The following is a 15,163-nucleotide window of genomic DNA, read 5'->3' on the forward strand; positions in this document are numbered from 1 at the left end:
ATTTTTTTAAAAAACACAGGTAGTGTTAAGGAAGCAGGGAGTCTGCAGAAGACAGATTAGGAGAATGGGCAAAGAAGGGGCAAAGAAGTGGCAAATGGAATGTAGTGTCAGGAAGTGCATGGTTGTGCACTTTGGAAAAAGGAATAAAATCATAGACTCTTCTGAATGGGAAGAAAATTCAGAAATCAGAGGTGCAAATGAGCTTGGGATTCTCCCTGGGGTTTAGAAGAATGAGAGGGGTCTCATTGAAAGGTAGTAAATATGGAAAGGCCTTGATGTGAAGAGGATGTTTCCTTTAGTGGAGGAGTCTAGGACCAGACTTCTCTGTGGATTGTTTCCTTGTCATGGTGGAGAAGCTTGTGTGGCCCTGTGATCCCGAGAGCAATGCCGTTTGGAGCTATGCTCCTGGTAGGGTCACCCATGGCGGTAAGGTCAAGGGTGAGGTCCCTGACAAAGAACAATCCAACCAAGACCTCAACGGTGGAACAGGCGGACGAAGTTACTTCGAACTCAACGGCTGTGAAGGCAGATGAAGGCTGCAACAAATCCATCAGCTCCAATCATCGTGGTTTCCATGCCATTGGAATCAGTTGGTTGATCTGTGAAGTATCGTGTGCTTCTTGGAGTGCAATGTCAAGTACACATTAAAAAATACACGCACAGGCGTCTTCGCTCTGTGGGCCACTTCTTCAGAACGAAGACCATCATCCTCGACCTCAAGGGATAGCCACGACGACTAGGATCAGACAAGTAGAAGGACCTTTTAAAACAGAGATGGGGGTGAATTTCCTTAACCAGAGTGTAGTGAATCTGTGACGTTCATTGTCATTTAGTGCTATGAAGGACAATTCATTGGGTATATTTAAAGTGGAGGTTGACAGCAAGGGTGCCAAGGTTATCGGGGCGGGGGTTGCGGTGTAGAAGAATGGAATTGAGAGGGACAATAAATCAGTCATGATGGAATGGTGGAGCAGACTCAGTAAGCTAAATGACCTAATTCTGCTCCTATGGTCTGCCTGACTGCCTGTCCTTACAAAGTCTGGGTTTTGTGCAACCATGTTAGTGTCATATGGTTCACTCTTTACTGTCTGAGCTAGTTGAGCATGCCCCTGTATCTGAGTGGGTGCAGTTAGAGGGCACAGTAAATGCTGCCTTTGCTCGAAAAATCACTATCCTAATAATAAAAACTGTCTCCACTTGCTCTGTGCATATTTGGATAATTGCACACATACAATGTAGGTATGCTCAGTGTTTAAATAGTTTCAATTTTGTGATCAAAAACCCAACTACTTAATGGATGCGAGCACCAAAATGGTGAGAGAATGCCAACAAATTCTAAGAAATCATTGCTAAATAGTCATATTAGTGGTAATTGACTTGCTAAATCTAGTGTAGTCTAGTTGCTAATTTTTTTATTTAAAGATTATAGTGGCACAGAACTGTGCCAAAGAGACAGAAAATGTTGATAGCAGAAAGACAAGGTTCCAATCCAGATTCAGGGAAGAATCAGTAGGAATAGAAGTACTAGGGTGGTGAAATTTGGGAACCCCAGAAGGTTGTGGAGGCCATTTCTTTGGGAGTATTTTAAGAGAAAGCAGATTCATTTTCGAAAGATCAAGGAAGTGGAGGGATATAGTGAATCCAGGCCTGGGGTAGTGATTTGGGAGGCTTTAGTCACAAACTGGGCTAGTCCTATTTTTCTTCCCTATGTTCTTAACATGTGAAACCAGAGGGCTGGAGGTGGAGTTAATGGAAGTCCTTTAATGCAAGTCCTTTGGACTGTATATGGTTATGTACTTCCAATATTTTCTAAAGCTGTTAAAGGACAAAGTCATTGAGGAGTGAATCGGGCCCCTAAGTTAAAAGTAGACATCTATGTTGGAGCTGCAGGAGATGGAAAAGGTCCTCAATAATATTTTTACCCTGAAGAAAGATATGACGATTTGGGAATTTGGGGAAGTCAATGGTGATGCCTTTAGGATTGTACAATTTACAAAAGAGGAGGGCTTGAAACTTATGAAGGTTGATAAAGCTTCTGATCAGGTCTAACCAAGTATACCATGGAAGCTAGAGGAAAAATTCCAGAAGTCCTGGCCGAGATGTATGCATAATCATTAATGACAAATGAGATGCAAGAAGACTGAAGGGTAGCTAATGTTGTCTTTATTTGTGAAAGGCTGCAAAAAAAACTTTGGAATGATATGCCTAACATGGGTAAGTTATTGAGTGGTTAAGATGGATATGCATTTAGAAAGATGAGATGAATCAAGATAGTGAGTATGTCTTTGTGTGTGAGAAATCATTCCTCTGAATTTAATTGAGTCCTCTGAAGAAGTAGCCAAAAGGATTGATGAGTGCAAGATGGTAAACATAGTCTGTATGGTCTTCAGCTAGGGTTGGTGGTCTGGAAGGCTAGATTGCATGCGATCCAGGAAGAGCCAGCCAATTGGAAACAGAATTGGCTTGATGGTAGGAATGTGATTTTCTGGACTAGAGGCCTGTGACTAACAGTGTACCTCAAGGATCAGTGCTGGGCCCATTGTTTATATCAATAATTTGGATGAGAAAGTACAAGTTTTAGTTGGTAAATTTGCAGATTACACTAAAATAGCTGGTATTGTAGACAGTGGACATGATTGTCAAGAATTATTGGGGTAGTTCACTGTGTCACATTGATAAGTGGGCTGAGGAATGACCAAACAGAATTTAGTTTGGTTCATACAAGGGGTTGCATTTTGGAAAGATAAATTAGGGTAATACTTCCACAGTGAATGGAAGGGCCTTGGGGAGTGTCGTGAACCTGAAGAACCTTGGAGTAGAAGTACATGGTTTGCTAAAATTGGTGTCGCAAGTAGACAGAAAAGAAAGCTTTTGGCATGCTGGCCTTCATTACTGAATAGGGAAATAATGATTTTGTGTTTCACTTGTACAAGATATTTGTGAGGCAATACTTGAGTATTGTGACCATTTTTTCGCCACTGTATAAAGATTGTCTTACCTAAAATGTTGACACTCTATTTCCCTTCATAACCGTTTCCTGACTTGCTTGTTCCTCCAGCATATTGTGCATTGCTCTAGATTCCACTATCTGCACACTTGTGTCTACAAAATATGTGGATAAGAAAGGTTTAGAGGAATATGGATCAAATGTGAGTATTAGTTAGTTGACATCTTGGTCAGCATGGGTGATTTGGCCATCAGATCCGTTTCCATGCTGTATGACTATGACTCAATCTGTACTTCTTGAGAACAAAATTCAACTGTAAGAATGGTTCACCAGTGGCTAACAAAAGAAGTTAAACATTGTTTTAGATCAAAGAGGAAGAGCTAGGAAAGGTTTTATCAGAGTCAGGATTAATATCTGGCATACTTTGTGAAATTTTTCCGATCCTGTGCAATGGCTGTTACACACCAGACAATGATACAGCCAATTAAAATGCTCTCCACAGTACACATAGAAATTTGCTAGTCTTTGGTGACATACCTAGTCTCCTCAAATCCTATCATTGCTGTCTTTGTAATTGCATCAGTATGTTGGGCCTAGGCCAGATCTTCAGAGATGTTGACACCTAGAAACTTGTAACTGCTCACTCTTTCCACTGCTGATCCCTCAATGAGGACTGGTGCATGCTCCTTCGACAAAAAAGTGTTTCTGTTGTGAGTGGTATGGGGGCAAAGTCTTGCACTTTGTCTGTGTGGAATCAATATGATTGGAAAAAGCAGTAAACTTATTGGCACTAGCTTCCCCAGCATCCAGGGCATCTTCAAAAGGTGATGCCTCAAAAGCAGCATTCATCATTCAGGACCTCCATTCCCCAGGTCAATACCCTCTTCTCCTTGATGGTAACAATGAGAAGTTATAGGAGCCTGACAACACACACTCAACATTTCAGGAACAGCTTCTTCCTCTTTGTTGTCTGACTTCTGAATGGACCATGAACCCATGAACACTACCTCATTTTTTTCCATATATAATTTTGTATATTATATATTACACACACACATTATTTATGTGTATATATATATATATATATATATATATATATATGCGCAATACATATATATAAATTTATTTATTGTAATTTATAGGTTTTTTGTTATTATGTATTGCAATGCACTGTTGCTGCAAACAACAGATTTTACGACATATGCTAGTGATATTAAAACTGATTTTTAACTCTCCCTTCTGTGAATTCTACAGTCAATTCCTTGGTCTTACTGTTGTAGACTGCAAGGTTGTTGTTGTGAAATCACTCAACCAGCTGATCTATCTCACTCCTGTATGCCTCCTTGTCACCATGTGGAATTCTCCCTACATGAGCTGTGACAACAGCTGTGACAATTTATAGATGTCATTTGAGCTGTGCCTAGCCACACCGTCATGGGTATAGAGAGAGTAGAGCAGTGGGCTAAACATACATCCTTGAAGTACACCAGTGTTGACTGTCAGCAAGGAGGAAATGTTATTTCTAACTTCTGCTGAATCTGGTCTCCCTATGAGGAATTCAAAGATTACGTAAAGCACCACTGACTCAAAGCACTCCTCCACCTCCCTCGACCATAACCTTGTAATCCCAGTGTACAGTCAGAGACTAAAGACAGCAACATCAGCGGTGGAAACCAGGTACAGTTGGGTGATCAGACTTTCCAAAGGGTATGCTTGGAATGACACGTCAGTGTTCTTAATGGTGATGTTACGGTGGTCAGGTGTGTTGGCTCCTCTGCCTTCACAGGCTGGTGTTCTTTGCTCAGAGACGACTTTCAGCTGGCTTGGTTGAAATCCCCCACGATGATAGGGTCGGCATCAGGGTGCGCTGTTCCGTGGCTGCTGCCTGCCGATCAGTGCTCAGCTTCACCAGTGCTTGCCTGATAATGGTCAGTGGTGGAATGTCAGAATGACAATGGAAAACCCCCTTGGCAGATAAAATGGATGATACTTGACCTCTAGATGTTTCACGTCAGGTGAGCAGGATTGAGACAAACCATAATGTTGTTGTTTGGGGCAATTTTAGAATCTAACAGAAAATGCTACGGGTAATTTAGCAGTGATTCTAAAGCAGGCTGTGATGACTTCTGTGGACATGTAATGTAAGTCCCTTGTATACAAAATTAGGAGAAATTATTTTGGGGAATAAAGAAATTAAACTATTTCCTTCATCCCATCTAATCAGCAGCACTCATTTAAACTGCGTACTCCCATTGATGTGCACCACCATACCCCTATCATCCAAGTACCTCTCCAAACTTCTCTTGATCATTGTAATCGAGCTCACATGCATCACTTCTGCTGGCAGCTCATTCCACACTCTTACGACCCTCTGAGGGAAGAGTTTCCCTTCATGTTCCCCTTAAACTTTTCATCTTTCACCTTTAACCCATGACCTTTGGTGGTCCCACCAAACCTCAGGTGGAAAAAGCCTGCTTGCCTTTACCCTATCTGTACACCTCATAACTTTGTACACCTCTATGAGATCTCCCCAATATTCTACATTCCAAGAAATAGCCCTAACCTATTCAATCTTTACTTATAACATGTGTAACTTGTGTCTGCCTTTTTCTTTTCAAAAAAAGGACAATGAAAATTACTTAAAATAGTGAGGAATGGCTATGAATAATGAGTTGAGACAAATTGCCAGATCTTTGTTTAAATTATAGTATAAAGTTGGGGAGCAGAAAGCTAATGCATCTCCAGGACCAAATGGCCTGCATTCCGAGGCTTTAAAGGGGATAGCTTTGGAGATGACAGATGGACTAGTTGTCATTTTCCAAAATTCCCAGGATTCTAAATTGGAAGGTAGTAAATATAACTCCACAATTCAAGAGTGGAAGTAAAGTGAAGCCATGAAACTGTAGCTCAGTCAGCCTGCTAGCAGCTTGAAAAATGCTTTGTCTATTATTCAGGGAGTGATAACAGTGTACCTACAAAATAGAGAGGATGAGTATAAATAAGGATTCCTGAAAGGAATATGATGTATGATAAACGTGTTATCTTTTTGAGGTTATAATAAGCAGAAAAAGGGTGATGTAGTGGAGGTACTGTATTTGGATTTTGAAAAGGCTCTTGATAAGGTGCCAGCCAAGGTTGTTAAATTGGAATTAGTGTGATGAGTTGAATAAAAGACAATGGCAATAAACTCTCCATTTTTGAATTGGGAGGCTGTGACAAGCAGGAATTGGTACTTTGACCACAACTGTTTGTAATTTTTATCAGTGATCTGGTTCAATGGATGATGTATATAAATTGGCTGATGATAGAAGGCTAAATGGCAGTGTGGATGCAGAGGAGCTTTGGGAACTACTGATGTATTGAGTGGGTAGGTAAGGACATTCTGAGCTGGAAACTGCAATGAAAAGAAGTACAAACCAATGTTTACTTTGTAACAACTTAAAATTTACTTTCCTCAGGACTCTGGTATTTGCTAATGGATCTCTGCTGCTTACCAATGTGAAACCTCGCAGTTTTGGTGTGTACAAGTGTATTGGTCGGGGCCCAAGAGGGAAACCCACTGTGACGGAAGCTGCTCTACGCATGGCAGGTATGAATAATGAATAATTCCAGTACTGCAATCTCGTTTGTCGTGAAGTCGGTTTAAGACAGTGATACGATAAATTAATCTCTGCAAGGGAGAAGGGTTATTGCACTTTGGAATGAAGTAGTAACCAATTTTGCACCACAGGTAAGCATACATTGTACAACCAACAGCTTTTCTGAAGATGAAATGACTTGAAGTTATTTTTCCAGTGAAGAAAGTTATCTTTCATGGCCTTATTACTACCTCTGATCTTTATCAGGCTAGCAGCTGAAGTATTTCTGAGCTCATGAATGACCCTTACTTTAATCCTTCCATCATGCTTACAGGTGATAAAGTCCTGAAACAACATGTACATCTGTTCTTAGAAATACCAAGATGATGTTTCTGAACGGCATGTCTCTCTCATGTTATTTCGAGCACTTGTGTAGGTACCTCTTAAATATTGAGACTTTCTGCCTCCAGCACCTCCTGGGACATTGTGTTTCGGAATCCAGCCACTAAAAGTTTTCCCTCAAATCCCCTTTAAGCCTCCTTCCCTCACCATAATCTATGCCCTTTGGCTTTAGTTGCCTGGGATGTGTGACCAGGGTTCCTGCAGTCTTTGCCCTTCATAATTAGGTACATCTCTGTCAAGTTCTCTTTGACCTCCAACACTAAGAAAAGGAAAACTAGCCTATCCAATCTTGTTACATAATTGAAATGCTCCACTCATGGCAAAGTCCTGGTGAATCTCTCCTGCCCCCTTTCCAGTATAGTTACATCTTTGTGATACATGCCTCCCTGAATTATGAGCACCTGATTTATGGTCGTGCTTTACATGCAAGTATTTAGTGGACTCTCTGGATGGATTTGCCAGCTGATGCAGGGTTTCAGGCATCTTCTGGTGGGTAAGAAAGGGGCAATTCTATAGGCCTTCTCTCCATCCAAGGATGCATCGCCAAGGGTTCAGCTAAGCAGACTTGAGCAGGTTGGTGAAAGCTTTTCCTATGCTTGCTTGCTTCTACCATCTCAACTGTTGCTGTGCTCATCTCCCATACGCTGTTTCTATTCCAGCTGTGGCTTATAAAGTTGTACCACAACTTTCCTACTCTTGTATGCAAGGCCCCAACTAATGCTGTGGGTTTATACCCGATGGTACTTCTGCTTTCTTAATTTTCTCTGGAGCCTTTCATTGGTTGTGTATTCCTTGCTTTTTCAATCTGCTCAAAGTTAATTATGTCAGTCTTAGCAGTATTTAATACAATCTGCCACCATTCTGCCCATTTTTACCAGCTCATCAATGTCATCTTGTATCCTATACTCCTCATTATGAACAGACCACACCAATTTTTGTGTCATCTATAAACTTAATTATATCTCCAATACTCAATAAAAATTACTGTATGTACTGAACATTAAGGATCACAGCCCTGATTCCTAGTCATGGGCTTCCATCATTCTGCCTTCCATAACCAGCAATTTAAGAATTTAATTTTCACATTTCGCTTTGGTTCCAACCTGTTAAACCAGTCTCCATAACAACAGCTAAGTGCTGGGAGAACAGCTAGTCAGAGGGTGTCTGTGGAAAGAGAAACAGAGTTAGTATTTTGGTCTGAGACTGTCACATTCTGTCATAAATCTTGAAGTCCATGAAGCCTACATCAATTGCACTTCTCTCATTGATACACTTCGTTATCTCTTTGGAAAAGATTTAGTTAAATTGGTCAGGCAACGTCTTCTCCTAGCAAAGCCATGCTTACTCTTTAATTAATCCAAGACTTTCTCAGTGCAGATTAATCCTGTCATTTAATAATTGTCCCACCATTGGTGTGAGGCTCACTGGCCTGTCATAATCTATCACATCCCTGCTGCCGTTGAATTCAAGTAGCACATTTGCTTCTCTTCAGTCATCTGGGCTTTACTTGAGGCTCGTGAAGATTTAAAAATCTGCCAGGCCCCACTTGTTTGCCATTGGAGAATATTAAATTGGAGTAATTCTACTTTTGATGTGGTAAATTTAAAAAGTACGGCATTTTCGTCATTATAAATTTTAAAAATTAAATGCTTAAAATATTTGTGTTTCTTTTGAGAGCAGATTATAATTTTTAACACCAGGGCCAGAATGATGCCCTTTGAAGTATGAATTTATAGTCATTGATCTGTACAGCACAGAAATGGGTCCTTTGGCTCACTGAATTCATATTGGCCATCAACCACTCCCTAATCTTGCACTCATCCTAGTTTATTCTTGCCTACAGTCTCAAATCGATCCTATTTCTGTCTACTCACAGTGGACAATTTAGTGGCCAACAAACCAAAAAGCTCCCGTGTCATGTAGATGTAAAAGGAAACTGAAGCACTCACCCTAAGGAAACATTGTTGTGACCAGGAAATGTGCAGACCTCACGCAGATGATACTCTTAGTCAGAAATGAACATGGCTATCTGAAGATGTGAAGCAGTGGCTCAAATAGCTGTGCCTCTGTGTCTGTGCCATTCCTGAATAACTGAAAGCTTTTCTCAAAACTGCTTGGTCAAACAGTTGTTATGAGCATTAACGTACCAAAATGATGCAGGAAAATGTAGGTTTGTAAATAAGTTTTTTAAAAAATGAGCTGCATTGTAACCACTTTATTTTGTGTTTGCATCTTAGAAATCCATGATATGCTGCCATTCATTCCAAAAATTTTGATTGCAAATACCACAAAAGACATTGAATGTTCACCTCCAAGAGGACTACCTCTGCCTGTGGTGTCGTGGTATAAGGGCAGTGTGCAAGTTCCAGCTGAAGGCCGTGTCTATCAGACTGGGAATAAGCTGGTTTTCAATCAGACAACAGAGCAAGATTCAGGAATTTACACCTGTCGTGCAAGAAACAAAGCTGGAGAGAAGAACAGTGAGCTGAATGTCACTGTAGCAAGTAAGGGATACTTAGTTTTGTTTTAGTTATATCCTGAGTAAATATTTCACAGCAATGAATTACTGTTAAGGTTCAGTTAACATTAGAATGCAGGTAAAGGCAGCCAGTATACACACATTGAGATTCCATAAATAGCATTGGGATCAATAGCCAAATTTGTTTCAAGAGGGTGGGAGTTGTTGCTTGGTGGGGAAAGAATGGTTGGACAGAAGGATGGAAGAAGGAAATATTTTCACTCGAGTTCTTTATCATGAATTAGGTGGCAACAGATACATTAGATACAACAGATTCAAATCTTTCACCAGTTCCTTTGGGCATTTACCTGTCCAGTATCTGAGAATTCACCAATCGTATGTGTGATTACATGTTGCAGAATAGGCTGTTCCTTGCACAGTTCTCTGGGATTAATGCCCCCCACCCCCCAACAATAAATAAAGGCTGAATTTTTTTTTTGAGTTAAAGAGCTTGTGCTTTGTCTGTTCAAATGTACCTTAGCATTGTACCCTCATTCAGAAATGGATAGCAGCTATTTTAATCAGAATAAGAAGGTTTGATTATTAATGGATAAAATAACTGATCATTTTCAGAGCAGTGTTGAAGGAAGCTGTATTATGCACCTTAGGTTCTGTATCTTCCAATAGCGTTAAGCCAGCGATTTAGCTCTGTCAATGTTAATGCCTTCATCTGCATCAAACCTGACACTTGCAACAGTAACAAATTAAACTGATTTCTATAATTACTCTCCTCTGCCTCCTGAACGAAATGCATGAGTGAAAACTGAAATTTGGACAAGGGCAGAATTGGGCCCAGATATAATGGCAGAGTTTCAACAAAGGCCATTTTATCAGAGTGCTCACTTAAATTTTAAAATACTTGGTACCTTGTTATGCATGCAGGGCCATGGTTGGACAACTCACAACAGACTTGGCAAAGAAAGATGAATCTGGCCTATTGATTACTGCTTGCAAAGTCCCCTCAATCATTTCATATTCTCTTTATTGCCAATGGGCAAATAAAAGCTGGAGTCATCTTGTTACAAATAGCTATTGGCATAAGGCATTAATCGCACTGAATTGAAAGTATGCTATCATTTTGTTCTGAAAATGATTGTAGATGATATGTTAAATTGTCTGGTAAAGTATCAATGTGACGAGTGACATATTCCATAATGCAGGGGTCCCCAACCTTTTTTGCACCGCGGACCGGTTTAATATTGACAATATTCTTGCGGACCGGCCGACCAGTGGGGTGGGGGTGCGGTTATTCAAGTAAGGTTAAACTCACCTCAACATGTCTTTTACAGTTAGGGTTGCCAACTTTCTCACTCCCAAATAAGGGACAAAAGTAGCAGTCAAATATGGAACACTTGTGTTCACCCTGAGGAAGACTGCCATGACCATGAAGCCTTGCGCAGGCACCTATGTGCACATGCATGACGTGCGCATGCGCATACGTGCCGATTTTTTTCCTCACAAATTGGTTTTGGCTTAATCTTCCCGACTACACTGTACATACATTATTTCTACTTTATATAGGCTGTGTATTTATCATATCATTCCTGCTTTTACTATATGTTAGTGTTATTTTAGGTTTTATGTGTTATTTGGTATGATTTGGTAGGTTATTTGTTGGGTCTGGGAACACTCAAAAATTTTTTCCATATAGCCCATCAACATGTTATGCTTTCAGAGATATTCTTCCACGCACCACTGTTGTAATGTGTGGTCATTTGAGTTACTGTTGCTTTCCTGGCTTGACACAGGCCATTCTGCTCTGACCTCTATAATTAACGAGGCATTTTTGCCCACAGAGTTGCCACACATGTTCTTTTTTGTTTTTCACACCATTCTCTGTAAACTTTAGAGACTGTTGTGCATGCAAATCCTAGGAGCTTAACAGTTCTGAGATACTCAAACCACCCAGTCTGGCACCAACGATCATTCTACAGTCAAAGTCACTTAGATCAAATTCTTCCCCATTCTGTTTGATTTGAACAGCAACTGAACTACATGACCATGTCTGTATACTTTTATGTATTGAGTTGCTGCCACATGATTGGCTGATCAGACATTTGCATTATCAAGCAGGTATACCAGAGTACCTAATAAAGTGGCCACTGAGTTTATGTGCACATTGTCCGGCATCCTCAGGTAAAAGACATACATGTGCAAATGTGTCTGAGTTGTGCAGCTCCAGTGTTAGCTCTGCAAAAATGCTATTTCACTGTCTATCTCATCATCAATGTATTAAATGTCATTATCACAACAGGTGCTTAATCCTCATTAGAAGCAGGCATCCTTTTAAGAATAAGTACAAGAGATTCTGCAGTTGCTGGAAATCCAGAGCGACACATACAAAGTGCTGGAGAAATTCCGCAGGTCAGGCAGTATCTATGGATGGGGTTGAACAGTTGACATTAGGGCCTGACCAAACCCTTTTCAATCAAATCCCAGAAATCTTGCCACATCTGCGCTGTCATCTTGCATCTAAGGAACAATAAAAGTTATGAGCTGATTGATCAGTGGTGAGTTCAATGAATCGCAGGTATCATGAGTTCACCGGTGCAGTGGAGTCTGGCACTCAAAATATTGACCATAGTCATTTTGCGTGTTTTCCTCCCCACTCACCTGCCCTACACATCCAATTCTTTAAGCCTTTCTCCTTGAACTTTCTTTTCATCCCTTGCTGCCCTTCCCTCGTTTGTTCTGAGTGTAGTTCATGATTTTGTATAGTCTGGAGAGTGAATGAAAGCATACTGTTCTGAGTGGGTCATTACAGCTCACCTAGCCAGTCCCAGTTTATGGAGGTGCAAGAGACTGCAGGTGCTGAAGGGAAAAAGGATGGCTGACATTTTGGGTCAAGGCCTTTCATCAGTATTAGTGAGGGATCTCAAACTGAAACCCCAATTGTCCACTTCCCTCCATAGAATCTACTCCAGTTCCTTTGTGTGCTTTGACCTCAATTTATGTATGTCAGTATTGGAGCTTAAAAATACACAAGCACTGCTTTTCCTCACTTCTTTCCAGCAACTCTCAGAAAAGGGAAATCATCATGTTTAGAGCCCCTCTGTGCCACACCTCATAATAGTAATTCTCAATCATCTAGGGAGTGCGATTTCACTTAACATCTTGTTGCCAATAGTGCCTTACTCTGTAACTGAACTAAAGTCCTGATTCTTTCCTTGAAGTATAATGGAATTGGAATGTTGAGTTTGTCAAATTTCCTCTTGTGAATCTTTCTTTCCATACATAGCAATCCCAGAGTGGGTGGTCAAACCATCTGACTGCCAGCTAGATGAAGGGATGCCAGGATTTTTGCCCTGTAGCACCCGAGCTACCCCAGCTCCCATCGTAACCTGGTTCCGGAACAATGTGGACATTTCTGGTGTAAGTATGTCACCCATCTTCAGAGGCATGTGTGTAGTTTATGTTTAGCTCGTGTTGACAAAGAAGGAATTACTAAATATTTATTTTTGCTTCCTCGGAAAGAAGTCATGTTGTTGAGATACAGCTCTATGTACTGACAGCTGCACATAGATTGTAGATTTTACTCGAAGGGCTAGATCCAGCCGAGGCAACATGTTGTGTCCTTGAGCAAGGCACTTAATCACACATTGCTGTGCAACGACAATGGTGCCAAGCTGTATGGGTCCTAATGCCCTTCCCTTGGACAACATTGGTGTCATGGAGAGGGGAGACTTGCAGCATGGGCAACTGCTGGTCTTCCATACAACCTTGCCTGCGCCCTGGAGAGTGAACACTTTCCAGGCGCAGATCCATGGTCTCGCAAGACTAACGGATGCCTTTATAACCAGGTACGGGTTGCTCATAAGGAGAATGTTGCTGAATTATTCCATGTGTTAGAACTATTGAATTCTGAGCAATAGAAATAAAATTTGTGAGCATCTTACTCCAGTTAACTATTTCCATGTCACATGTTATCTTCATTAGAGATTAGTCAAATTGTACAGATTTTGAGTGATCAATGCAAGTTTGTATTGCTCCTTGCTCCCTGCTTCCCTCTCCCTGCACCCTCTCCCTCTTGACAACTGTTGCAAACTGCTGTTTTTGTAAGGCTATGAATTTCATTAGCTCCTGATTTTTGTTAAATTACAGGACAGCCGGTTTGAGCAGCTGGCCAATGGAACTCTGCGCATTAATAATGTGGAGGTGTATGATGGAACTTTGTATAAATGCCAGAGCAGCACCCCAGCAGGGTACATTGAGGGATATGCTCGTGTCCAAGTCCTCGGTAAGAGCAAGAGGCTATCTGTAATAATTTTACTTATAATTTTGAAATCTGCCAACTTGTCTGGGATGAAGTAATACTTTATTGACGCCAAACAATTGATACTAGAGCATACAATCATCACAGTGACATTTGATTCTGCACTTCGCGCTCCCTGGAGTACAAATCGATAATAAATATTAAAAATTTAAATTATAAATCATAAATAGAAAATAGAAAAGGGAAAGTAAGGTAGTGCAAAAAAACAGAGAGGCAGGTCTGGATATTTGGAGGTACGGCCCAGATCCGGGTCAGGATCCGTTCAGCAATCTTATCACAGTTGGAAAGAAGCTGTTCCCAAATCTGGCCATACGAGTCTTCAAGCTCCTGAGCCTTCCCCCGGAGGGAAGAGGGTTAAAGGTCTGTTGGCTGGGTGGGTCGTGTCCTTGATTACCCTGGCAGCACTGCTCCAACAGCGTGCGGTGTAAAGTGAGTCCAAGGATGGAAGATTGGTTTATGTGATGTGCTGGGCCGTGTTCACGATCTTCTGCAGCTTCTTCCGGTCTTGGACAGGACAACTTCCATACCAGGTTGTGATGCACCCTAGAAGAATGCTTTCTACGGTGCATCTATAAAAATTAGTGAGGGTTTTAGGGGACAGGCCAAATTTCTTTAGCCTTCTCAGGAAGTAAAGGTGCTGATGGGCCTTCTTGGCAGTGGACTCTGCTTGGTTGGACCGAGTCAGGTCATTTGTGATATTGACCCCAAGGAACTTAAAGCTTTTGACCTGTTCCACTTGTGCACCACTGATGTAAATGGGGTTGTGCGATCCGCTACTCCTTCTGAAGTCCCTTCTGGAGCTGAGAAACAGGAAAGGTATGGCCACATTAGTGGAATTGTATTACAGACCACCCAATAGTCAACAAGAATTGGAAGAGCAAATCTGCAGAGAGATAGCAGGCAACTGCAGGAAACATAAAGTTGTGGTGGTAGGGGATTTTAATTTTCCATATATTGATTGGGACTCCCATACTGTTAGGGGTCTGGATAGTTTAGAGTTTGTAAAATGTGTTCAGGAAAGTTTTCTAAATATATAGAGGGACCAGCTAGAAGGGATGCAATATTGGATCTCCTGTTAGGAAATGAGTTAGGACAAGTGACAGAAGTCTGTGTAGGGGAGCACTTTGGTTCCAGTGATCATAACACCATTAGTTTCAACTTGATCATGGACAAGGATAGATCTGGTCCTAGGGTTGAGATTCTTAACTGGAAGAAGGCCAAATTTGAAGAAATGAGAAAGCACCTAAAAAGCATGGATTGGGACAGGTTGTTCTCTGGCAAGGATGTGATCGGTAGGTGGGAAGCCTTCAAAGGAGAAATTTTGAGAGTGCGGAATTTGTATGTTCCTGTCAGGATTAAAGGCAAATTGAATAGGAATAAGGAACCTTGGTTCTCAAGGGATATTGCAACTCTGATAAAGAAGAAGAGGGAGTTGTATGACATGT

General features: G+C 41.1%; 1 protein-coding gene across 1 annotated transcript in view; it reads left to right on the top strand.

Moving 5' to 3' along the window:
• The window catches only part of LOC140191284 (inactive tyrosine-protein kinase 7-like), a 211,542-nt gene that overhangs the window by 151,368 nt on the left and 45,011 nt on the right, over positions 1-15,163 (top strand). The window contains exons 6-9 of the mRNA XM_072248558.1: positions 6,406-6,536; positions 9,165-9,431; positions 12,684-12,817; positions 13,547-13,682. Coding sequence (XP_072104659.1) covers positions 6,406-6,536; positions 9,165-9,431; positions 12,684-12,817; positions 13,547-13,682 — 668 coding nt within the window. The remainder of the gene's footprint in view (positions 1-6,405; positions 6,537-9,164; positions 9,432-12,683; positions 12,818-13,546; positions 13,683-15,163) is intronic.

This window comes from Mobula birostris, chromosome 2 (assembly GCF_030028105.1).
Source record: "Mobula birostris isolate sMobBir1 chromosome 2, sMobBir1.hap1, whole genome shotgun sequence".
Taxonomy (NCBI): Eukaryota; Metazoa; Chordata; class Chondrichthyes; order Myliobatiformes; family Myliobatidae; genus Mobula; species Mobula birostris.